The sequence below is a fragment of the Bufo gargarizans genome, chromosome 10 (genome assembly GCF_014858855.1).
Source record: "Bufo gargarizans isolate SCDJY-AF-19 chromosome 10, ASM1485885v1, whole genome shotgun sequence".
Classification (NCBI taxonomy): domain Eukaryota; kingdom Metazoa; phylum Chordata; class Amphibia; order Anura; family Bufonidae; genus Bufo; species Bufo gargarizans.
The window spans coordinates 85,071,621-85,097,462 of NC_058089.1; the positions used below are offsets into that span (position 1 = coordinate 85,071,621).

Here is a 25,842-nt window from a genome sequence, read left to right on the forward strand (position 1 = left end):
TGCCCTGCTACAATAGATTGACAGGGCCAGGCAGCCTTCACCTCTAACTGCCGGCCCTGTGCGCTGGGGAAATCTTGCACCATTCAGTATTCGGCACAGGCGCAGTGAGGAAGTCGGCAAGCGCCCTTGACTCACTGTGCCTGTGCTGAATACTGAACGGAAAGGCGCAGGCGTGAGATTCACACGGCAGACAGGGCCGGCAGTAGGAGACAAACACTGCCTGGTCTTGTCAATCTAGTGTAGCAGGGCATGGCCAGAGGTGGGAGAGGCTAATTAGCATATTATAAAAGTTACATTTCTGGAGTAACGGGGGAACAGACAAAAGTAGAAATAGGCTAGTTAGGTTCAGCTAACATTATCACATTGCTAATGTCAGCTAGTTAAATAGGGTTAATTCTAGTGACAGAAACCCTTTAAGTTGGATCCTACAACACCCTTTCTGGTTTTGATTTTTTGAAGATCTGCACTAGTTAGATTCACAAACATCTGTATACTGGCATATCTTGCAAACGGAGGGGTGAACTTTGAAGTAGGTGTCATAGTACTGAACTGGGCATTAGGCATTACTTCTTCTCCTGCTCCTTCTCTAAATAGTTGTTCTAAAGTGTGTAGAGTTTCCTTCTCTTTCCTCTGGATTTCATTTATATCCTTTTCTCTTTTTTTAAAGTCCTTGTGTAATGCAAGTTTTTGAGCAAAACGATTTGTCTTTAACCCAGGTAAAACAGTCAAAGTATGGTGTAGGCGTGAATGACAGCCCCCTACGTATTACAGTCTCATATTCTGGTTTCAAATTGACCTTTGACAGATTTATTATTTGCATTTTTGATTCGGTTCTATTTTGTGTTACATTTTCTGATTGTAGCCACATTTCTCCCTGTCTTGTAGTTGTAGATCTGGCACTAAAAAAAGTTGACGGTGTTCCCATTGTGGATATGGATTGCTGAATATTTTGTACTGCTGATTGCGCACAGGTACAAGATAAAAGTGAGGATGCTTGATGCTGTGCCATATTTTGTGGTATAGTAGGTCCTACACACTTTGAGTTTGATTTTGCCATTCTTAGCTATTATTTGGATTCTGTAATTTTTTTATTTGTGTGTATCCAGTTTTATTTTTGGCTTTCCTTTTTGTTCCCACTTTCTGACTTGTGTTACTTCCCTCTAATTTTGAAACTTCAGATTCTGGAGACATCTGTATACCGTATCCAATGTCATTTACTATTATAGGGAGAGAGATGTGTGTTTCTGAGATAGATCTGGCCTGTTTCAAAGTCCTTTTTATCACTATAGTATTTCCGATGTTTCCTTTCTTTAATTTCACCCAGGCAGCCCCCCTGTTAGCATTGGACCATTTTATGCTCTCCATTGCCCTGCGCTGGATCGCACAGGGCAAGGGCTATTTTATTTACAATAAAAAACTTCCAGGTGGAGGCTTCCTCCCAGCAGTGTATTTGCCGTTTTATAGGCTAGGGCAGCGCTGAAGCCCACCCATCAGCACCAGTGACATCACCAGGCTCACTGCTGGGCGGAAGCCTCCACCTGGCAGCCCTATGGAGAGCCCGGTTCGTCAACGGAACTCCAGGAAATGCCTTTGCCCTGTGCGATTTAGTGAAGGGAAAAGGAGAGCATCCGGAGCATGAACTGCTCTGATGCTCAAGTCAAGGGGGGCTGCCTGGGTGAAAATGCTTTGAAACCGGACAACCCCTTTAATTTCCCCTTGTAAGTAGTCTATATTTTTTGGAGTTTTGCCTCTAATAGAGTAAATTCTGATTGTGTCCTAAACACTTGTATATCCTGAATCTTTAATTGTGTTGATATTTTTGCGAGTAACTTTCTCATAATCGAGAATATATGCTTGCGTAGAAAAGGGAATTTTTGGTAAGAAGAGTTTCCCAGCCTTTAAGAAATTCTTCATGTGAATTGGGGGTGATATTTATTCTGATTCCCCAACATACAATACGCTGTTGAAAGTATGTTTTCAGGCTTGTCACTTCCCAGATAGATCTAATATACAGTGAGGAACAGACATATTTGAACACCCGGAGATTTTGCAAGTTCTCCCACTTAGAAATCATGGAGGGGTCTAAAATTCACATTGTAGGTGCATTCCCACTCAGACAGAATAAAATAAAATAAAATAAAATAAAATCTGGAAATCACATTGTATGATTTTTTTAAGAATTTGCCTTGCACTGCTGAACATAAGTATTTAAACACCTAAGAAAATCAGGGTAAAATATTTGGCACAGAAGCCTTTGTTTGCAATTACAGAGGTCAAACGTTCCTGTAGTTCTTGACCAGGTTTGCACACACTCTAGATCTGTCAGGTTTCGAGGCTGTTGCTGAGCAACACAGCGTTTCAGATCCCTCCAAAGATGTTCTATTGGATTTAGGTCTGGGGACAGGCTAAACCAATCCAGAACCTTGATATGCTTCTTACGGAGCCACTCCTTGGCTGTCTGCTACGGGTCATTTTCATGTTGGAAGACCCAGCCACGACCCATCTTCAATGCTCTGACTGCGGGAAGGAGGTTGTTGCTCAAAATCTCACAATAAATGGCCCCATTCATTCTCTCCTTAATACAGTGCAGTCGTCCTGTCCCCTTCACAGAAAAGCACCCCCAAAAGCATGATGTTACTACCCCCATGCTTCACAGTAGGGATGGTGTTCTAGGGATGCAACTCCTCCTTTTCCCTCCAAACACGACAAGTGAAGTTTAGACCAAAAAGTTCTACTTTGGTCTCATCTGACCACATGACTTACTCCCATGCCTCCTCTGGATCATCCAGATGGTCATTGGCAAACTTCAGATGGGTCTGGACATGTGATGATTTAAGCAGGGGAACCTTCTGTGCAATGCATGATTTGAAACCATGACAGCGTAGTGTTCTACCGACAGTGACCTTTGAAACTGTGGTCCCAACTCTCTTCATATCATTGACCAGCCAGCACCTCCCTTGTAGTTCTGGGCTGATTCCTCACCTTTCTTAACAGTAAGGTGAGATCTTCCATGGAGCCCAAGTCCGAGGGAGACTGACAGTTGTCTTTAGCCTCTTCCATTTTCTAACAATTGCTCCAACAGTTTTTATATAATTACTAAATGCTATATTTTTGCTTTTAATGATTTTGGCCACTTCTGCTAAGTACCACAGTGTTCTCTTCCTTTTTTTGCTTTTACTGACAAGCCTAATGCAATTATCTGTTGCCTTCAATAGTGCCACTTTTAAGTAGTTCCATTTCTCCTGGACTACATTGAAACTGTTCCAATCTGATAGGGACTCTAATTTTAGAAAGGTAAGTTTTTCTAAAATCTTAAACTTTTGTTTTTGTGGTGTGACTCACTGTACTCATAGTAAACCACACTGACTGGTGATCACTAGATTCCAAGCTTTCCCCTACAGTAATATCAGATTCCAAATTCCCATTTGAGAATACTAAATCTAAAATGGCCTCCTTCCGGGTTGGCTCCCCAACTACTGGTTGTAGAGATAATCCCAGTAGGGAATTTTGAATATCTGTACTTCTGGCAGAACTAGCTATTTTGGTTTTACATTAGATCATCTAATTCTTTGACTTGGCTAGGTGGTCTATATATCACACCTACACGAGTTACCTTATGATTATCAAGCTGCAAGGTAACCCAAACTGACTCTAAATTGGTCTCGCCAACTTGTATTAAACTAGATTTTATGCTATCTTTCACATACAGGGCCACTCCTCCCCCTTTCTTGCCTTCTGTCTTTCCTATATAGAGAGAACCCTGGTATTGTTATATCCCAGTCATTACTGCCATTGAACCATGTCTCAGTAACAGCCACTAAATATATATTCTCAGATGCCATTATAGACTCAAGTTCATTGATCTTATTCCCTAAACTGTGAGCATTTGTAGACAACACTCTGAGCTTGTCATTTCCTAACCTATGTGCTACTGGCATTTTCTGGCATTGTTCCGGGGGGCAGTCGGACTGCTGGATTATCACTCTTTTGCCCCCCTTTCCTAATTTAAATGCTCCTCAGCAAATACTTTGAACTGTTCACTGAGGACATTCTTTCCCTTGAGAGAAATATGCAAACCATCTTTCTTGTACAGTTCTTTTCCATTCCAACGAGAGCTAACATGAGACAAAGCCAAACCCTTGGTTCACACAACATTCACCAAGCCATACCTTGAATTCCTTAATGCGCATCTTCTTGTCATGATGAACGTTATGCACAGGCAAAACTGCAGAGAATGAAACAGTTGATGCAACCTCCCGTATATAATTTCCAAGTGTGTGAAAAGCTTCCTTCACCTTCGAAACTTCATTGCATGCCAGATCATTTGTCCCAAGATGGACAATAACATCCACCCCCCTTTCCTGCTTTGCTTGCCTAACAATATTAAGGAAAAGTAGTCTATCCCCGCTAGCGCCAGCATCAGGGAGATATCTCACAAAACCATTTTTCCACAAACTTCACAGGTCTTATGATAGAATCACCCACCAACAGCTGCTTACTATCAGTCCTCACCTTATCCATTTTGTGTTTGGCTGCAGTCTTGTATACTTTAGGCATGGGAGATGATTGTTCCTCACCCACTGTGCCTGAGCCATCCTACATGTTGTTCTTGCGCTCTGAAAGTGCTGCAAATTAATTATGGAGAGCCACAGACTGTGGGACATGTCTTCTATCAACAACTCTCAATCTACCAGAACCTGCAGTAACCCATCTTCCATTTCTAGGGGGCTTTTGTGGCAGTGGCATTGCTACAGTCCCAGCCTGAGTTTGTTTAACAGTTAATTTACAAATCTCAGATTTCAAAAATGCTATTCCCTGCTGCATTATGGAGAGCTGTCTACAGATCAGACAGCATTCAAACCTCGAAGAGTGGAATAAAAGCACAATTCCTGCACAGAACCAGGTCTGCCATTTTAAAGAGGGGAAAGATTAAAAAAAAAAACTTACTTTTTTAGATTGTATCCACCTCCAGGTTACCTCCTGAATATCTCAGATGCACTTATAAATGCAGCACCTGAGAATGCAGCAAGCTAATACTATGTTGCTATGAATACACACACTCCCACAAAAACTCCTCCCCCAACAACAAATTTAACACCTTAATCACCTATGCTCATTGCAAATCAGACAATAGCAAGAACCTGTCTAACAAATTCCTTACCTGTTTTGAAGCAGTGTCTAAGTATCCACCGAAAACACAGCTGAAGTTCTGCTACAGTGGAAAAGATCTACGTTAGTCTCCTGAATATCTCAGATGCACTAATAAATGCAGCACTTGAGAATGCAGCAAGCTATAATTCTTTAAAAATCATAAAATGTGATTTCCTGAATTATTTAATTTTTTTATTCTGTGTCTCAGGCAAGTGGGAGAACTTGCAAAATCGCAGGGTGTTCAAATACTTCCATTCTTCACTATATAATGTTGATATGTTTTATTAATTGGATATAAACCAATCCTTTAAAGAAGAGGATTGACTGGTAAATTCTCAGTTGAGAAGACATTTCCTGCTTCAGCTAGAAACGTCTGACTATTCAGTTGATTGGACAAGAATCCTGCAGTTACTTTTCCAAATTAATTTTCTCTTTTTGCACCACTATATTTTTAATTTGGGGTCATATCACTAGGGATTTTCTCCCTTTTTAATATCAGTTCATTTACAGCTGACCCCTTGGCAAATGCAATGGCGTAGTCCCAAGGAATTTATTTATTTACAATTAGATGCCTTTGTTTTACTTTTGCCTCCTTTGAAAAGTGTAACGTTTATTAGTAAAAAAATAAAAAATAAAAAAAAACAAGGTGCATATACTGCTTGAAGTCTCTTGCTCCCCTGGGTTTAAAGGGGTTCTGTATTTTCATTTAACTGATTATCTATCCTCTGGATAGATCATCAGCTTCTGATCGGCGGGGGTCAGACACCCGGGACCCCCTCCGATCAGCTGTTTGAGAAGGCAGCGGCACGGTCTTCTCACTGTTTACCGCCGGGCCGCCCGCCCACTGACGTCACCACTTGTATCAACTAGAGTGGGCGCGGCTAAGCGCTGTTCACTTGAATGGAGCTTAGCCACGCCCACTCTAGTTGATACAAGTCATGACGTCAGTGTGCGGGCGGCCCGGCGGTAAACAGTGAGAAGGCCGCGGCGCTGCTGGAGCGCCGCTTCCTTCTCAAACAGCTGATCGGCGGGGGTCCCGGGTGTCGGATCCCTGCCGATCAGAAGCTGATGATCTATCCAGAGGATAGATCATCAGTTAAATGAAAGTGCAGAACCCCTTTAAATGTAGGATTTACATATGCATCATTTCTGTAAATTGGCACCACAGAAAAAGAAGTTAATAATTATGACAATATATAGGAAATAAAAAAGTAACAACTAAAGAAGAAGAAAAAAAGACTAGAAAAGAGAAGGGGACCACCAATAAGAATAAGATACTTATTTACCCTCTGATTAATCCCCTTTTGTAAAATTGAAAAAATAAATAAATAAATAGCTAAACATTGTATATAAGAAGAAATATATGGGAGAAATGATAAATAACACTTCATAACTAGGAACAATCTATTTCAGTATAAATGAAACCATGATAAGTAATTAAAAGATAAAATAAGAATGAAACCGCACTAATTGAGGGGCTATTCTTTTTGCAAAACTAATAAAATTAAAATAAAAAAGAATTAAAGATTAAATATCTATCAGAGGGAAAGGTAGGGTTGGAAGTTAATGGATGATTAATATTAGAGAGCTGGTCCTAATAAATGGAATGAAAAAGATGGTGAAAATAGAGAGAGAAATGGAGATAAATATAAAATAATAATAAAAATAATATGAAAATATAGAGGAGCAACATCTCCCTTACATTTCTCCATCTTGACTTTTTCCACAACCTCCTCCTTTCCCCTGTTCCTCCCCTCAAAAAAATTATATGTAGCCAAGTAATATACAATATATAGCATACATAGGTATTATCAATATCCCAAAACATTTGTATATATAAGAACTACATATGTTATAAGTAATGAGCTGGAAATAAACTATCTAAAAAGGACAGATATACACTCACCTAAAGAATTTTTAGGAACCCCATACTAATACAGTGTTGGACCCCCTTTTGCCTTCAGAACTGCCTTAATTCTACGTGGCATTGATTCAACAAGGTGCTGATAGCATTCTTTAGAAATGTTGGCCCATATTGATAGGATAGCATCTTGCAGTTGATGGAGATTTAAGAGATGCACATCCAGGGCACGAAGCTCCCGTTCCACCACATCCCAAAGATGCTCTATTGGGTTGAGATCTGGTGACTGTGGGGGCCATTTTAGTACAGTGAACTCATTGTCATGTTTAAGAAACCAATTTGAAATGATTCGAGCTTTGTGACATGGTGCATTATCCTGCTGGAAGTAGCCATCAGAGGATGGGTACATGGTGGTCATGAAGGGATGGACATGGTCAGAAACAATGCTCAGGTAGCCCACGGCATTTAAACGATGGCCAATTGGCACTAAGGGGCCTAAAGTGTGCCTAGAAAACATCTCCCACACCATTACACCACCACCACTAGCCTGCACAGTGGTAACAAGGCATGATGGATACATGTTCTCATTCTGTTTACGCCAAATTCGGACTCTACCATTTGAATGGCTCAACAGAAATCGAGACTCATCAGACCAGACAACATTTTTCCAGTCTTCAATAGTCCAATTTTGGTGAGCTCGTGCAAATTGTAGCCTCTTTTTCCTATTTGTAGTGGAGATGAACGGTACCCGGTGGGGTCTTCTGCTGTTGTAAGCCCACCTTTTTCTTTCCCATTCTGACATTCAGTTTGGAGTTCAGGAGATTATCTTGACCAGGACCACAACCCTACATGCATTGAAGCAACTGCCATGTGATTGGTTGACTAGATAATCGCATTAATGAGAAATAGAACGGATATCGGATATCCGCCTGGCCGTGCGGAGGCAAACTGATACAGCTAGACTTACAATGTAAGGGTACTTTCACACTAGCGTTTTTCTTTTCCGGCGCTGAGTTCCGTCCTAGGGGCTCAAATCCGGAAAAGAACTGATCAGTTTTATCCTAATGCATTCTGAATGGAGAGTCAGTCCTTCAGGATGCATCAGGATGTCTTCAGTTCAGTCTTTTTGACTGATCAGGCTTTTCAGAAAAACGTAGCATGCAGTATTTTTACCTCTGGCCAAAAAGCCTGAACACTTTGACTGAACGCCTGATCAGGCTTTTTTCCCATTGACTTGCATTAACGCCGGATCCGGCCCCGTGTGTTCAGTCAAAACGGATCCGGCTTTTGCATGTTAAACCCGAAAAATGTGAAAAAAAAGTTAAAGTCCATAAATGGCGGATCCGTTTTTTCCAATGCATTTTTCCATTGTGATCGAAAGCCTGATCAGGATTCAAATATAATCCGTTTTCACACGTTTTTCCGGATCCGGCGGGCAGTTCCAGTGTCGGAATTGAACGCCGGATTAAAACAACGCTAGTGTGAAAGTAGCCTAAGTCAATGGAGACGGATCCATTTGAAGTTGACACAATATGGCTCAATTTTCAAACGGCTCTGTCCCCCTTTGACTTTTAATGTAAAGTCTGGACGGATCCGTCTGAGCAACTTTCACACTTAGAATTTTTTCTAAACTATAATGCAGACGGATCCGTTCTGAACGGATCCCATCGTCTGCATTATAGGAGTGGATCCGTCTGTGCAGACACCAGACGGATGCGCTCTGAATGCAAGTGTGAAAGTAGCCTTAGGTAGTTCCCAATGGAGGATTTTTCCAAGTCAGTATGCATGCACGAGTATCGCAACGGACCGAGGGACTCTATGAAGAAACACAGGGCTCCAGATGGCGACCAAAACAGTCGCCAATGCGCCTTAAAATACTTTTTAGTCTTGTCGGCATTTGCGACTGTACCGCGGGCTCCTGCGCAGCCTACGTTCTCTTCACTAGCACAGTGGAGAAGGAAGGAGTCCCTCCCTCCCCACTGTGACGCGACCGCCACTACCAACATAGAAACATAGAATGTGTCGGCAGATAAGAACCATTTGGCCCATCTAGTCTGCCCAATATAAACAACAATGGGGAGAAAGCAGGGAAGAAGAGTAGGAGAGGAGCTGTGGCCACTGCACCACCAATGAATGTAAAACATATTTAAAAAAAGTGTCAGCAGCGGTATCACAGACCCGGCCTCAATAACAGAGCATGAGATCCGCGGCAATTAATCCCTCAGGTGCCACATCTGAGGGGCTAATTGCTGCGGATCGCATGCCTTGTTGTTGAGACCGGGTGCAGAGTCTGTGATACCGCTGCCGACACTTGTATAAATGAGTTAATGAGGGCCTTTCATGGGTCCAAAGAATATGAACTTAGTAGCAGGCTGCATAGAGCGGCGCCCAGGGATCTATTACTATTATTCCTGGGCGCCGCTCCATTCGCCCACTGTGTCCTCCGGTATTTTCAACATTCAGGGCAAGGAGGAGGAGACACCAGTGTCTGTCCTTCTCCCTGACAGCTTCTCTCTGATTTGGTAATGTACGTCACTAATCATCACTCAGTGACTGCAGGTCACACACAAGAAAGTTAGTGCATGGGTGCAAAAACTAAAATAAAAAAATAAATCTGACAAAAATTGAGCACTGATGCTGATGTGTGATCTACATCACTAATCTTTGCTTCTCTGTGGTTGTCTTTTTTTGTTTATTGACCCTGCACCAGCTTTTCTGCATTTGTCCTGTGGCCACAGACACAAATTCTCTCTGTATGCCAATCCTAACTGAAATGGAGGCGTGAAGAGATGACAAACCGACTAATCACAGCTCATAGACGGATGGCATTACCCCTAAAGCCACTCTGGTGTCGTCCTATACAGCACCAATCACCTCCATTTTTGGCTACCTGCAGCCCCCTCAGCTTTTACAGTGAGATTTACCTTTGGCTGAAGCTAGGGAGTTGTTAAACCATCCTGGGCAATTCATTAAGATGTCCATGGCAATAGAAACAGTGACCATTTCCTTCTGCGTTGTAGACTCACAGCACTTAGTGAGAACTGCTTGCCCACTGCAGCAGACGTCGGGATGGCATTAAATAAATTGAGAGAGTTTGATTTGACATTTCAAGTGTTTTTTCTGGAGTGAACAAATTATTTCCCATAAAATTTATCACGTCCAAATACCTTGACAGAGGACATAGGTAAGACAGTTGAGAGGTCCCTATACATTAGACTTCACATGTACAGCCACCATAAAAGTGGCAGATGAATAAGCTTGTTTAAAGGGGTTGTCTGATTTCAATGGTATTTATCATGTAAATAAAGTTAATTCAAGGCACTTACTAATGTATTGTGATTGTCCTTGATCCACAATAATAATGAATTTCATTTGCCAAGTTAAGACAACCACTTTCAGATGTTAAAATAATAAACACACTCTTAGCCAATAGCAAACACACAGAAAGGCCATTAGATTACAGCATCTGAAGGATGCCGCAATATTTTCCCTGTGAAAATGAAAAGCAACTCGGCAAACCAGAGTCAAAAGGTCCCTTGGCCACTACCAATGTATGTTGTGTGATGGATAAGCACAACATGTATGGATAAAGTTCTTGTACAAAGAACTTCTACCCACTTCCATTTCATTCACAATGAAGGTAAGGTCAAGGATGTTGAAAATATACATGACATGAATACCATGACAGACATAAAATACCTACATCTGCTAGATCTTCGATCAGAAACACTTTTGCTGGCTCTCAAATTTTCTCTTCCTGAACTCCTTGGCTTGCTCCGACTCCGATGTCGTTCACTGGACAACCTGCTGCAAGGCCTCCTGCCATTCAATACCATGTTCTTGGATTCTTCCAACCACTTCATAGCCACATTGGTTCTGGCCTAGTTGCATTTATTCCCTCTCTTATCGGGTCCTGAAATAAGACAAATATAGATACCTGAAAGAAAAAATAAAAATAAAATAATAACTTTTTTTTTAGGCAAAATAAACACTTGACATTGTAAATACATACAAATAATGGCAATTGTTTAAACTGTAGATCTTTAAAGGGTCATCCTATAACTAATATAAAACATGAAAATCATATAGTACATGGCAACCTCTCCTCTTTTCTAACCATCACCACCTGAGGAGGTGGTGATAGTGAGTACAATAAAGGAATTTAAGAGGGGCCTGGATGAATTTCTGGGGCGTAATAATATTACAGGCTATAGCTTATAGAGAGGGGTCGTTGAGCCTGATTGGAGTCTAGGGGAATAAAAAATTCCTTCCCCTAAAGTGGGGAAAATTGGCTTCTACCTCACAGGTTTTTTTTTTTTTGCCTTCCTCTGGATCAACTTGCAGGATAACAGGCCGAACTGGATGGACAAATTTCTTTTTTCGGCCTTATGTACTAGGTTACTTTGTAAAGCTAGAACCAGCTCTGTAGCTCACATTGATCAAAGATCCCCCATCCATTGCTGTTAGATTTATATCAAGCTAACAACTCAAGTGGGGTGTCTTTTCTGGTGCAGCTTAGGGGGCCTGTCCATGCTCTTACTATCAACTCAGGAGGCAGTAGAAGGATTAACCACTTCCAGACCGGGCCATTTACCCCCTTCCTGACCAGGCCTAATATTGAAAATCGGACATGTATCACTTTATGCGGTAATAGCTTTGGAACACTTATTTATCAAAGTCATTCTGAGACTGTTTTCTGATTTTACAAACTTTGTTAACTCTTCCACAAATAGGGTTTTTGCGATACCAAAATTTTGATTCGATTTCGATACCATAAAAAAGTATTGAGATACTCGATGAAACAAGAAAAAAAATGAAACACAAAAAAAAAAAAAAAGTGCATTCTGCATTTAAAAAAATGGTGAATCGTGCAGTTTTTATTAACACCCGGGACCCCTGCCAATCAGCTGTTTGAGAAGGCAGCGGCGCTGGCAGTAGTGCTGCGGCCTTCTCGCAGTTTACCACAGGCCCAAAGACAACTAGTAGTATCCAATGGCCTGGGTGGAGCTAAGCTCCATTCAAGTGAACAGAGCTTAGCCCCGCCCAGGCCATTGATACTAGTCGTGACGTCAGTTGGCCTGCGGTAAACAGCGAGAAGACCGCAACGCTACTGCCAGCGCTGCTGCCTTCTCAAACAGCTGATCAGCAGGGCCCCGCCAGACAGACGCTGATGATCTATCCAGAGGATAGATCATTCGTTTTAAGAAACTGCAGAATCCCTTTAACCCCTTAGGGACACAGCCTTATTTCACCTTAAGGACCAGGCCATTTTTTGCAAATCTAACCAGTGTCCCTTTAAGTCCTAATAACTTTAAAACGCTTTGACTTACCCAGGCAGTTCTGAGATTGTTTTTTCGTCACATATTGTACTTCATGACACTGCTAAAATTGGGTCAAAAAAGTAATTTTTTTTTGCATACAAATTACAAAATACCTAATTTACCAAAAGTTTCAGATTCTCTACTTCTGTAATACATAGTAATACCCCCAAAAATGGTGATGACTTTACATTCCCCACATGTCTACTTCATGTTTGAATTATTTTGGGAATGACATTTTATTTTTTGGGGATGTTACAAGGCTTAGAAGTTTAGAAGCAAATCTTGAAATTTTTCTGAAATTTACAAAAACCCAATTTTTAGAGACCACTACAGGTCTGGAGTCACTTTGTGAGGCTTACATAATAGAAACCACCCACAAATGACCCCATTCTAGAAACTACACCCGTCAAGGTATTCAAAACTGATTTTACAAACTTCGTTAACCCTTTAGGTGTTGCACAAGAGTTATTGGCAAATGGGGATGAAATGATGGGGATGCGCCGTTTGGTTTTTGGAAGGCAGATTTTGCTGGACTGGTTTTTTTGACACCATGTCCCATTTGAAGCCCCCCTGATGCACCCCTGGAGTAGAAACTCCATAAAAGTGACCCACCTAAGAAACTACACCCTTCAAGGTATTCAAAACTGATTTTACAAACTTTGTTAACCCTTTAGGTGTTGCACAAGAATTATTGGCAAATAGAGATAAAATTTGAGAATTTAAATTTTTGGGCAGATTTTCCATTTTAATCAATTCTTTCCAGTAACAAAGCAAGGGTTAACAGCCAAACAAAATGCTATATTTATTGTCCCGATTCTCTCGTTTGCAGAAACACCCCATATGTGGCCGTAAACTACTGTACGGGCACACAGTAGGACGTAAAGGGAAAGGTGTCCACCGTATGGTTTTGGAAGGCAGATTTTGCTGGACTGTTTTTTTTTTTTTTTGTTTTAGTTTTTTACACCATGTCCCATTTGAAGCACCCCTGATGCACCCCTAGGAGTAGAAACTCCATAAGAGTGACCCCATCTAAGAAACTACACTCCTCAAGGTATTCAAAACTGATTTTACAAATTGTTAATTCCACAAGATTTAATGAAAAATAGAGATACAATTTCAAAATTTCACTTTTTTGGCAGATTTTCCATTTTAATATTTTTTTTCCAGTTACAAAGCAAGGGTTAACAGCCAAACAAAACTCTATATTTATGGCTCTGATTCTGTAGTTTAAAGAAACACCCCATATGTGGTCGTAAACCGCTGTACGGGCACACGGCAGGGTGCAGAAGGAAAGGAATGCCATACGGTTTTGGAAGGCTGATTTTGCTGGACCGTTTTTTTTTTTTACACAATGTCCCATTTAAAGGGCTTCTGTCACCCCACTAAAGTGATTTTTTTTTTTGGGCTAGTGAAATTAGTTATATTGTGATATATGACAATATAATTGTGTTGCTTACTTTGATCCAGCAGTTTCTGCAAAAAACGAAGTTTTATAATATGTAAATTCGGTCTCTACCAGCAAGTAGGGCGGCTACTTGCTGGTAGCTGCTGCAGAAATCCGCCCCCTCGTCGTGTTGATTGACAGTGCCAGCCGGGATCTCCTACTCCGGCCAGCCCTGTGAGTATTTCAAAAATCGCGCGCCTGTGTGGATTCGGCGCAGGCGCTCTGAGATGAGGAGGCTCGTCTCCTCAGCACTCCCTCAGTGCGCCTGCGCCGATGACGTCTTCTATGTTTTGTTATTTTCAACATTCATCTGACAGGTTAGATCATGTAATATTTTTATAAAGCAGGTTGGCACGGACGCGGCGATACCTAATATGTATACAATTTATTTATTTATGTAAGTTTTACACAACAATTTCATTTTTGAAACAAAAAAAAAAAAAATCATGTTTCAGTGTCTCCATAGTCTGAGAGCCATAGTTTTTCTTAAGTTTTTGGGCGATTATCTTGGGTAGGGTATGATTTTTGCAGGATGAGATGACTGTTTGATTGGCACTATTTTGCGGTGCGCATGCCTTTTTGATCGCTTGATATTCCACTTTTTTTTTTTTTACAGTATTCACCTGAGGGGTTAGGTCATGTGATATTTTTATAGAGCAGGTTATTACGGACGCAGCGATACCCAATATGTATACTTTTTATTTATGTAAGTTTTACACAAATTATTTCATTCCAGACCCACTTGGTTCTTGAAGATCCAGTGGGTCTGATGTCTGTATATACAGTACACTATATAGTATTCTGTACACTATACTGTATTTTACTTACACTTTGTCTGAACAGATCTATGCCTTTAGCACAGATCTGTTCAGAACCATGGGACAGCAGGATAGAAGGTGTCCTGTTGCCATGGGAACCTTCCCCGTCTGCCACAACTTCGCAGACAGGGAAGGGTAAGGAGGGGATCTGTCTGGTGGCTCTCTCCCATCGGGGGGCTGCAAAGTCATCACAGATGTCAGCCGTTTATACCAGGGTGTCAGCAATGTGCTGACACCCTGGTATAACCCACTGCACACCAACGATTATTCAAGGGGAGGCGGGCGGGGGATCGAGATCCCGCCTGCCGCACCCCTCCCCCTGCACCTCCCACCAGGATAAAATCACTCAGGGGTGCAGGGGGGATAAAGATATATTTTAGGAATATTAAAGTTTAGTAGAATACAGTCACTGCACGGGCCCCACTGTCATAAAAGCAGATGCCGGCCCCCGGCCCCTCCTCCCTCTTAGCTGATACACCCGCCGCGCATCATAGAAAATTCGGCAAAATGCAGCATTCGCCCCATAAGACACACTGCTATTTCCCTCCCCCACACTTTGTAGGGGGGGGGGGGGGGTGCGTCTTTATAGGGTGAAAAATATGGTATATTTTTTTCTATTTTTTGGGGATTTATTTTATTTATTTTTTTACAAGTGAAAACTTTTTTTATTTAACACTTTTTAATTTTACATTTTGCATCCTCCATAAAAGGTCTGGGGTGCCCTGCTGTCACTGACACCGGAACACCCCCCCCCCCCCCCCTTCTGCAGCCGCTCAATTAGCATGCAGCTGCCATCTCTGAATGGATGTTCTAAAATGTTCAATTAGAGATATTCAACCGCCCATAGGATAGTTATAGTCTATGGGCGGTCATGAAGTGATTAAACTAAACATATGTGGCCTGCTCAGTGAGCAAGACAAAGAAATAAGGAAAAAGAAAAAAAAAATAAGAAAAAAAACTGTAGAATATTTTTTCGTGGCCCAACCCCTTTAATAAAACAGTGATCATTTAACAGATTACATTTCATAGTACATATACAAAATGTACTATTGCACTATTTATGTAAAAGTCCTTACTTGCAGCCTGTGTATTCACCAACATTCACATTTAAAGGGAACCTGTCATGTGGATATTTGATTATAATGTAACTAATTATATACAATCATTAAACTACTAAAAAGTACCTTAGGATGTATTCACTTACTGGTGTGACAGATGGTTACCTCATAATATACACACAAAGATGCCGCATGCTAATGAGCTGATTTGAGTTCAGCGTGAGGTCATGGAGTCCAGCGTATATTTAATTCAGAGCTATAGCCACTCCCCTGCCCACCTGCTGCTGATTCCTATGGAAACAAACTGTCATTCAGCAGCAGGTGATTAAATGGCCAAAAAGAAAAGGGGAAAAGGCGCTCATAGGTGGTGGTTGACAAGAAATGTTGTTACTTGTTCCTAGCCAGGGTGAGTGGTTGCTACTCACCTTGGTTAGATTGTACTTTTGGTAGTACAGTTCTGGTGGAGGTAAAATCGTGGGGTGATGTGGGTTGGTGCAGCCGATTGACGTCCAAGTTGACCATGGGTGGGAGCCAAGCCGCCACTTTGGTGCGAATTGTGGTGTATGGGGAGGGGGCTCGTCTGCACTGGGTTCATGCAGTGAGCGGATGGACACAAGGCGCAATTCACAACCCAGTTGAAGATACAAAGTATTATTTTTTTTTTGATTAGCAAAGACGACGCGTTTCGGGGTACGCAGACCCCTTTATCAAGTCTGTATCCTTGTCACCGTAGGCTAATTGGAGGTCACTCTCGTTGGAGATCCCTTATTTGGGGGGGGGGGGGGGTGTATTGCGGTCCGCACTGCTTGTAGATGTGGCCAGTGAGCGTCCTCCAGTGGTGCCAACACTGGCCACACGTGCAGAAGCGCTACCACTGGAGGACACTCACCGGCCGCATCTACAAGCAGTGCGGACCGCAATACACCCCCCCAAATAAGGGATCTCCAACGAGAGTGACCTCCAAATAGCCTACGGTGACAAGGATACAGACTTGATAAAGGGGTCTGCGTACCCCGAAACACGTCGTCTTTGCTAATCAAAAAAAAATATATACTTTGTATCTTCAACTGGGTTGTGAATTGCGCCTTGTGTCCATCCGCTCACTGCATGAACCCAGTGCAGTCGAGCCCCCTCCCCATACACCACATTCAGCAGCAGGTGGGCGGGGAGAGTCAGGAGCTCATGAATATTCAGGACTCATCATTATCAGCTAGAGCTTTTCAATACATGATGTTGGCAGATTGACTGGGTCAATTAAAGAAAGTGACCCAGCATTTTGCTAAGCGAATCAGTCATTTATGTTGCCCTTAGTTAGGACACCATAAAACTGGTAACAGGTTCCCTTTAAGTTGGTTGCCATTGGAAACAGCCATAAAACAATTGTTGTTAGATACAATACTTAATAGGGATGACCATTTGAAAACTTCTTGGGGTCTGGGGTCAGATTAAATAATAAAAGCATGTTAGATTTACATAGCCCGATGGAGAAAGCCATTATCAGGAACAAAGGTTTACTTCCCGATAAATGCTTACTCCCAAACGTAGGTGGAGTTGCATTTACATGCAGCTCATCCACACAAAATAACCCTGCAACTTTCCAAAATGCAAATAAGACACAAAGTGAGCAAGGAATAATATAAATTTTCCGTTCTATAGACTCAAGTGTAAGGCCTCATGCACACGACCGTGCCGTTTTTTGCAGTCCACAAACCGCGGATCCGCAAAAAAACAGAAGCCGCCCGTGTGCCTTCCGCAATTTGCGGAACGGAGCGGGCGGCCCATTGTAGATGTGCCTATTCTTGTCCGCAAAACTGACAAGAATAGGACATGCTATATATTTTTTTGCGGGGCCTCGGAAAGGAGCAACGGATGCGGACAGCACACGGAGTGCTGTCCGCATCTTTTTCAGCCCTATTGAAGTAAATGGGTCCACACCCAAGCCGCAAAAACTGCGGTTTGGGTGCGGACCCGAAAAACAATGTGCATGAGGCCTAAATGCAATTCTCAGGCATAAGTATAGCTTTACATATATAATGTTCAACTTTTTACGTAGAATTAACATCAAGCAGTGTTCTGATGGCATGATTGCTGTGATACAGTGTATGCTACACAGAAAATTCTCTCCCTTCTCATATAAGATTAAAATGAAAATGCCTCCGAAGCCAGGATCGGATTCCTCAGTATCCTGACTAGGAAAAGTTGGGACCCCCCTTCCACTCAAAAAAAAAAAAAAAAAAAACTGTACTGCATTAGTTACTGTGCTGAGGATTCCACACAGTAACAATTAGGAAGCAATACTATTGGTCCCTGATCATGTGATCTCCATGATACCATTGTCATGGTGATTAAATTAATTTCTAAACACAGCCAGGAAAGGTGCTGTGTTTCTCTCACCCCTCAGCGCAGTTTTTCTCGGAGCAGAGAGATATAAGACTACTGTCCATGCTGTGCGCTTCACAGTTAAGAAACACACAAAATCACACAAATCAATTCATAAACTGTCCATTCATATCAGCCAGTCAGTGTCTGTTGATAACTGTCAGTCAGTGGGCATTTATTAGTGTCCATCCGTAACTGTTGGTCAGTAGGCGTCCATTAAAGGGATTCTGTCACCTCCCCTAAGCCAAAAAACGATTTTAAAGCGGCCATGAAGCACAGCTTACCTGGATTAGGCTGTGCTCTTATCTTGCAATCCGTCCAGCAGTTACTGCAAAAAACGACTTATTGATATGCAAATGTGTCCCGAAGGTGCCCAGAGGGGCGTTTTGTTCTTCTTAGAGAGCCCAGTACCGCCCCTCTTACAGTGCCCAGCCCGCCTTCCTTGCACTGTCTAACCACCCCCAGCCTGCCACAGCCTCTCCCTCACGCTGAACGAACTCTCGCACAGGCGCAGTACCCACTGAGGGCTGCGCCTGTGCGATCAGCAGGAGACTGAGGGCAGGAGCTTCATCCTCGTCACTGGGCATGCGCTGAGCCCAGTGACGTCCGATGCTCGCTCTTCCCTGCTGACTGAGGGAAGAGCGAGCATCGGACGTCACTGGGCTCGGCACATGCCCAGTGACGAGGATGAAGCTCCTGCCCTCAGTCTCCTGCTGATTGCACAGGCGCAGCCCTCAGTGGGTATTGCGCCTGTGCGAGAGTTCGTTCGGCGTGAGGGAGAGGGAGGAGAGGCTGTGGCAGGCTGGGGGCGGTTAGACAGTGCAAGGAAGGCGGGCTGGGCACTGTAAGAGGGGCGGTACTGGGCTCTCTAAGAAGAACAAAACACCCCTCTGGGCACCTTCAGGACACATTTGCATATCAATAAAAGTCGTTTTTTGCAGTAACTGCTGGACGGATTGCAAGATAAAAGAGCACAGCCTAATCCAGGTAAGCTGTGCTTCATGGCTGCTTTAAAATCGTTTTTTGGCTTAGGGGAGGTGACAGAATCCCTTTAAATGTCTGTCTGTAACTGTCATTCAGTGAGCGTCCATCACTAGGCGTCAGTTAGTGTCCACCCTTAACTGTCGGTCAGGGGCATCCATTAGGCTTTTTATGGATTGTCCCAGGCTGCGTTCAGTGAAACGCCCATGATTTTGCATGCGACTGCGTTCAGTGCGCTTTTACTATGCGGATGAAATGCTATTTAAATCAGAACAACAGAACCATCCTCTAATCACATGTGCACTAAAAACACATTAAAATACTACCAGCATGCTCTTCAGACTGGGAAAGCTCTATTTTGTGTGGCGCTTTATCTTGGTTGCAGTTTGTGGTGGTTATTTTTCCCTTACAGGATTGTCCCATTTCCCCTCATCTACTACTGACCATGTTCTTTTACACCGGCTGGTGTTCTGTTCGTTTAGAGAGGGCAACCAGTGCCACCATTTGGTTGCAACTCCGAGCTGCAGTGCTGCCATAGCCAAAAAGGCAGCAGTGGCTTGATATTGACCACAGCGTTCTGGAGAGGGCAAAATTCCCAAATTGGTGCACTTGATGAGAAGCACATACAGGTGAAGGAGCCACAAACTCAAGGTCCCGATATTTTAAACAGTTTTCCTCTGTAGTTTTGTTGGCCTTGGCAGACAGACTACAGGTTTATAATACTAGATATTTGGTCCTATTGAAGTTCTGCAGATGCTCGCATCTTCAGGGCTTCCAGAATCGGTTGGTGGCTTCAGTCTAACCAACTGCACATACCACAGCCAACTAACCTTCCCAAGGAGACCCTTTACACCTCGGAAGAGCTGGGTCAGCAGGACAGAGTGAACAAATTATTTTCAGATTATTTGATGCTCCCTGTAGGTCCTGTTCCTTTCCAGCAACAGTACTCTACACGTGGAGCATTATAACTTCTATTTGTATTCAGGTCGGCTCAAGATAAGTACGCCTACCTACTATGCTAAGCAGTAGGGGTATGCCGAGACTGCTATACGGAGGGTAGGCTAAAGGGGCCCACCCCATTGAGTAGTTAGAATAAAAGGGGACTTGGGAGGGTGGGTCAGAAACGAGCCGGTAAGGTAAGGAGGAGGCTGCGGCTTATAAGCAGTATAGCCCCGCCTCCCCTCACACAAATGCGGCAAATAGCCATTTGCCTATAACTTGTATTCGGGTCGGCTCAAGATAAGTACGCCTACCTACCTACTATGGTAAGCAGTAGGGGTATGCCAAGATAGGGCAATAGTGTTATTAACAAAATTACAATACCAGATTCCTAAAAGCATTAAACATTTCACACTGCGGATTTGGTATATATTGTGCATAACAAGCTGACTGCCATCTGCCCAACTTCTTAATAACATGCATTGAGACGCTGTGCTTGGAGGCGGCAAAGCCGCACCTGTGCGAAAGGAATGCCCTGTGATGGAACTGGGACTGACCCCAACATTCCTCAATAATAATATTCGGATGAATTTGACAAAGTTCTGACAACTCAAAGGCACAGAACCCAGCTTTAGCAGAAGAGCATCCCCTGGGGTTGCTTCGGTAAAGCATGTCCAATCCTGCACAGCCATAACTGGGCACCACTTATTACCACTGGGAAACTATCTAATCTCTGTGAGCTGACCCGCTCGGGCCGTCTTTGTGGACGTTAAAGTAAGAACTTAGCATAACCCATCCCATGACAGCTGATCCTTCCTCAGATAGCTCTTGCCTGTTGTGCGCAGGTGAACTTGCCTGGTCTGAGGAAGCAGAAGGCTAGGTTCATGGTTGTCTTGATCAATAAACTAGTGTGCTTACTGAAGGGGTTTTGCATAGTTTATCTGAAAGCAATCTGAACATTGACCCTGTAAATGGCTGTCGTGTAGGGCGGGCCACAGCGGACCCCTTCTGGATACCCTTGGGCTGAAAAACAAGGAGGGTTGATTAGGATACCATAGATACAAATGATGTTGAATCCCAGCCGGGTATAACTTAATAGTGCTAAATGACAGCTTGTGGTCAGAGTGGCAAAAAATGCGGCCAAGGCCAGTAGATAAGAGATGTTGGTGTTACAGGACAGGGCTTTAGTCATAAGGGACCTGGCGGTGGCAAGATAAGGGTGATGGTACGCGGTCTGCTTGTGGAGAGACCTGCAAAAAGAGAAGAGCCAATAGCCCTGTATGGAAACCTGCGGAAAGACCATTGATAACATACTGTACACAGTCTGCATGTGGATGGGACCCTCACAAGATAATACAACATCCCTGTACAGACTAAAGGCTAAGACAAACTCTGGTATGCTGAGTTTCTCTTCAACCTTACGTCCTTAGATTTGAGGACCACCGAGACCTCCCCACAGACTATGATCTTGATGTCTGACGCCTCATGAGCTGTTATGAGTAAGGACACTAAGTTCACGTCCTTGCCGTCAATTATTTCCTGTCGAATGTTGGCTGGAACGAAGTGGAACGGTGCGATGGGGGTACAGAATCTGACCCACCAGCAACACTAGCCTGGAGGCTCAAAGAACCTGCCGGACTTTGGCACACCAAACGGGCAGCTGTATCGCCTGCCTCGACCGACTCTAGCCTGGCCTGAAAGATCAACATTGATGACGCCATGGAGTTGATGGCTGCGTGCAGTTGCGTAAGCGAGGTCTGAATAGTGTCCATGGACACCGCCTGCGGATTTTGGACCTCCGGAACTGAAGACAGAACAGTTCTGCCTTCCTTGCAGAAGCTGGAAAAAGAAAGCCTCTTTTGGATAACTCTGCCATCAACTTGGGCACAATCCATGACCTTAATGATTTTGTGGAGTCTCTTGCGGAATGGGACACCACCCTCCCACGGGATGATGATATTTAGCCCATCAATGATTCTTGAGACATCCTACTAAAACACAACATGATTAATGCAGAAGATGAATACCCAACACCAGTTTGTGCCATTCACCAGTATCACGGACCACGATGTGCCAATAACTGCCATACTAGCCCACGAGATGCCGTCCAGCATGCGGAGCACCCCTTCACCAAAGTGACTGAATATGAGAAGATGTGTACATAGCAGAATAGAATGTGACCTAAGTAGCTTTGCAAGCCCCGAACGAGGGTAGATTGGGACATGAGAGTGGACAAGGCATACAGTGTAGGGCCATATCCTTTGGTCATGACAGGACTTCACGTGACTATAGACATGACAGACGTATTGAATTGATGCCTGTAGATGTGACAGGACTTAAACGTGTCTGTAGATATGACCGACGTATCGAATTCATGCCGTAAGCAATTTTTTTTTTTCAGTTTTTTTATTTTTTAAAACATTTTTGGGCAACTGCTACCTTGCTGATGAAATGACTGAACGTAGCTGAACATATTAAAAACAGAGTATTAGCAACTGTACCAACCCCCTAGTCTTAAATCTACTCCCAATAGCACAATAGCTTACTTTTACCCTGATGCTAAATGTGTCTACTAATAATAGCTGCGTCTGCTGGTACGAAGCCGCGCATCGGGTGGATAGAAGGAGCCACGAACCTATGGACACATATGAAAGAAAAACCTGTAGACAATTGACCCAACAATTGATAAGTAACACACTGCTTGAGATGAGCCCACTAGAGAAGATTATGGGCAATCAACTTGCGACACTCGCTGTGGAACCTTAAGGCCCCTTTCACACGGGCGAGTATTCCGCGTGGATGCGATGCGCGAGTTGAACGCATTGCACCCGCACTGAATACCGACCCATTCATTTCTATGGGGCTGTTCACATGAGCGGTGATTTTCACGCATCACTTATGCTTTGCGTGAAAATCGCAGCATGTTCCTCTTTGTGCGTTGCAGTGCGATAATCCACGCAACGCAGGCCCCATAGAAGTGAATGGGGCTGCGTGAAAATCGCAAGCATCCGCAAGCAAGTGCGGATGCGGTGCGATTTTCACACACGGTTGCTAGGAGACGATCGGGATGGAGACCGGATCATTATTATTTTCCCTTATAACATGGTTATAAAGGGAAAATAATTGCATTCTGAATACAGAATGCATAGTAAAATTGCGCCGGAAGGGTTAAAAAATAATAATAATTTAACTCACCTTAATCCACTTGCTCGCGTAGCCCGGCATCTCCTTCTGTCTTGATCTTAGCTTTTTGTAGCAACAAGGACCTTTGGTGACTTTACAGTCATCACATGATCTTTAACCATGGTGATGGATCATGTGATGACTGACGTCACCAAAGGTCCTTGTTGCTACAAAAAGCTAAGATCAAGACAGAAGGAGATGATGGGCTACGCGAGCAAGTGGACCAAGGTGACTTAAATTATTTTTTTTTTTAATCCTTCCAGCGCAATTTTACTATGCATTCTGTATTCAGAATGCTATTATTTTCCCTTATAACCATGTTATAAGGGAAAATAATACAATCTACAGAACATCGATCCCAAGCCCGAACTTCTTCTAACTGCCCTTTTTTTTTTTTTTTTTTACCCAACCCCAATTTTTTTTGCAGACCAGATGAATTAGGGAGCCTGCCAGAAGCAAAACAGCTTTGCATGCACCCCTGCCTCACTACGAGCACGGCGGCCCATGCTATACATTACAATGTGTAATGAGAGCGGAGTCGCGCCGACTCCTGCAACCCGAGAGACTGCCGCGTGGGTAGCCGATTTTTATTTTTTTCATTAAACTGCCGCTTATTTTTTTTCCCAACCCACACCCAATTTTTTTTTTCTTTTGAACCACTATCACCTGCTGCCTGGAGGCTCCAGCAGACCAGATGAATCAAGAGCCTACCAGAAGCAAAACAGCCTTGCAAGCACCCCTGCCTCACTACGAGCACGGCGGCCTGTGCTATACATTACAATGTGTCGAGAGCGGAGTCGAGCTGACTCCTGCAACCTGAGCCACTGCCAGGCAGAAACGTTCCGGTGGTGCTCCCTTACCTAAAGGAGCCAAAACACCGCCGGCCAGACTGAGAGGACGAAAGACCGCAGTAAGTCACTTACATTCATGATTCAGGAAAAGCAATGCAACCAAGGTCCCTGTGCAGCCAGACATAAGCCTGATAGGACTGAATATAGCCTATGTACTGCCCCGTCCTATGATGTAACCATACCGGATATAGAAATAAAACCACTCATTTTCAACCTCTTTAATTTATTATTATTTTCTTTTTTTCATGTAACACACCTTTTTCCCCCTTATTTTATTTTTTTAACCACTGTAATACTACACAACCATAACCAGAATGTATCAAGACATGACAGGCAAATGTAAGGTATAACACCGCCGACCAGCAGAGGGCATGCTGGGACAACCTAAGGCAACACAGCGCGGCTCTGAAAACATGGAAGCCGTCTCTGCCGCCCGCCGAGACGTGCAGGTAACAACGTGCGGCGTATCGGTGCCGATCCCTCCCCCCTGCCCAGGAATGAAGCCTCAAGAAGACGTTCACGCTGGGATATAGACATCGATGCCGATAAGAGGCAGACTTATACTTACGTGCGTACAGGCGACCTGCAGTGATGCAGAAACAATACGCCGGTAAGGTGAGGAAGCTGCGGCTTATAAGCAGTATAGCCCCTCCTCCCTCACACAAATGCGGCAAATAGCCATTTGCCTATAACATATAATCTTAAGCGAAGATGATTCGGAAGGTGAATTCTCCAGGATATTTTTTTCTTATTTGTAACAAATATTAAGAAACAACTCACTTTTTTGTTATAAATTGGTAGAAATAACAAACTATCATGTTTAATTTTAGTGTATATTCCCAAGTTGCAAATTTCTTTACCATCTGTGTTCCTACTTTGTCAACATAAACATAATTACATGTGAATAAAATGTTTACAGACGGTACCGTTTGGGCACATATGAATTAACCACTGGTCTGTAGTGACATGTCAAGGTTTAACCACTTCCCATCTGGGCCATTTGCCCCCTTCCTGACCAGGCCTAATTTTGCAAAACTGACATATCTCACTTTATGTGGTAATACCTTTGGAACGCCTTTACTTATCCAAGTCATTCAGAGACTGTTTTATTGTGACACATTGTACTTCATGAGTCATTTGAGTCAATATATTTCACCTTTATTTATGAAAAAATCCCAAATTTACCAAAAATTTAGAAAAATTTGTAATTTTCAAAATTTCAATTTCTCTGCTTTTAAAACAGAAAGTGATACCTCATAAAATATTTATTACTCAACATTCCTCATATTTATGTTGGCATCATTTTGGAAATGTAATTTAATTTTTTTTAGGACATTAGAAATCTTAGAAGTTTAGAAGCAATTCTTCAAATTTTTAAGAAAATTGCCAAAACCCACTTTTTAAGGACCAGTTCAGGTCTGAAGTCACTTTGTGGGGCCTACATAGTGGATACCCCCATGAATAATCCCATTGTAGAAACTACACCCCTCAAGTTACTTAAAACCGATTTTACAAACTTTGTTAACCCTTTAAACGTTCCACAAGAATTAAAGGAAAATGAAGATCAAATTTTAAAATTTCACTTTTTTGGCAGATTTTCCATTTCAATCCAATTTTTTCTTTAACACATTGATGGTTAACAGCCAAACAAAACTCAATATTTATTACCCAGAAACACCCCATATGTGGTCATAAACTGCAGTATGGGCACACGGCAGGGCGCAAAAGAAAAGGAACTCCACATGGTTTTTAGATGCCATGTCCCATTTGAAGCCTCCCCCCCCCCCCCCCCCCCCGATGCACCCTTACAGTAGAAACTCCCAAGAAGTGACCCCATTTTGGAAACTAGGGGATAA

At 43.0% G+C, this 25,842-nt stretch overlaps 1 protein-coding gene across 3 annotated transcripts in view; it reads right to left on the reverse strand.

Moving 5' to 3' along the window:
- Positions 1–25,842, reverse strand: part of KMT5B (lysine methyltransferase 5B) — a 244,629-nt gene that overhangs the window by 155,299 nt on the left and 63,488 nt on the right. For 2 of the 3 annotated variants that reach the window (XM_044269476.1, XM_044269477.1), the window contains 2 exons: positions 10,716–10,949; positions 5,162–5,212 (listed from right to left, as the gene is read on the reverse strand). In XM_044269476.1, coding sequence (XP_044125411.1) covers positions 5,162–5,212; positions 10,716–10,875 — 211 coding nt within the window. In that variant the 5' untranslated portion in view covers positions 10,876–10,949. The remainder of the gene's footprint in view (positions 1–5,161; positions 5,213–10,715; positions 10,950–25,842) is intronic. The other variant, XM_044269478.1, reaches the window with a different exon arrangement.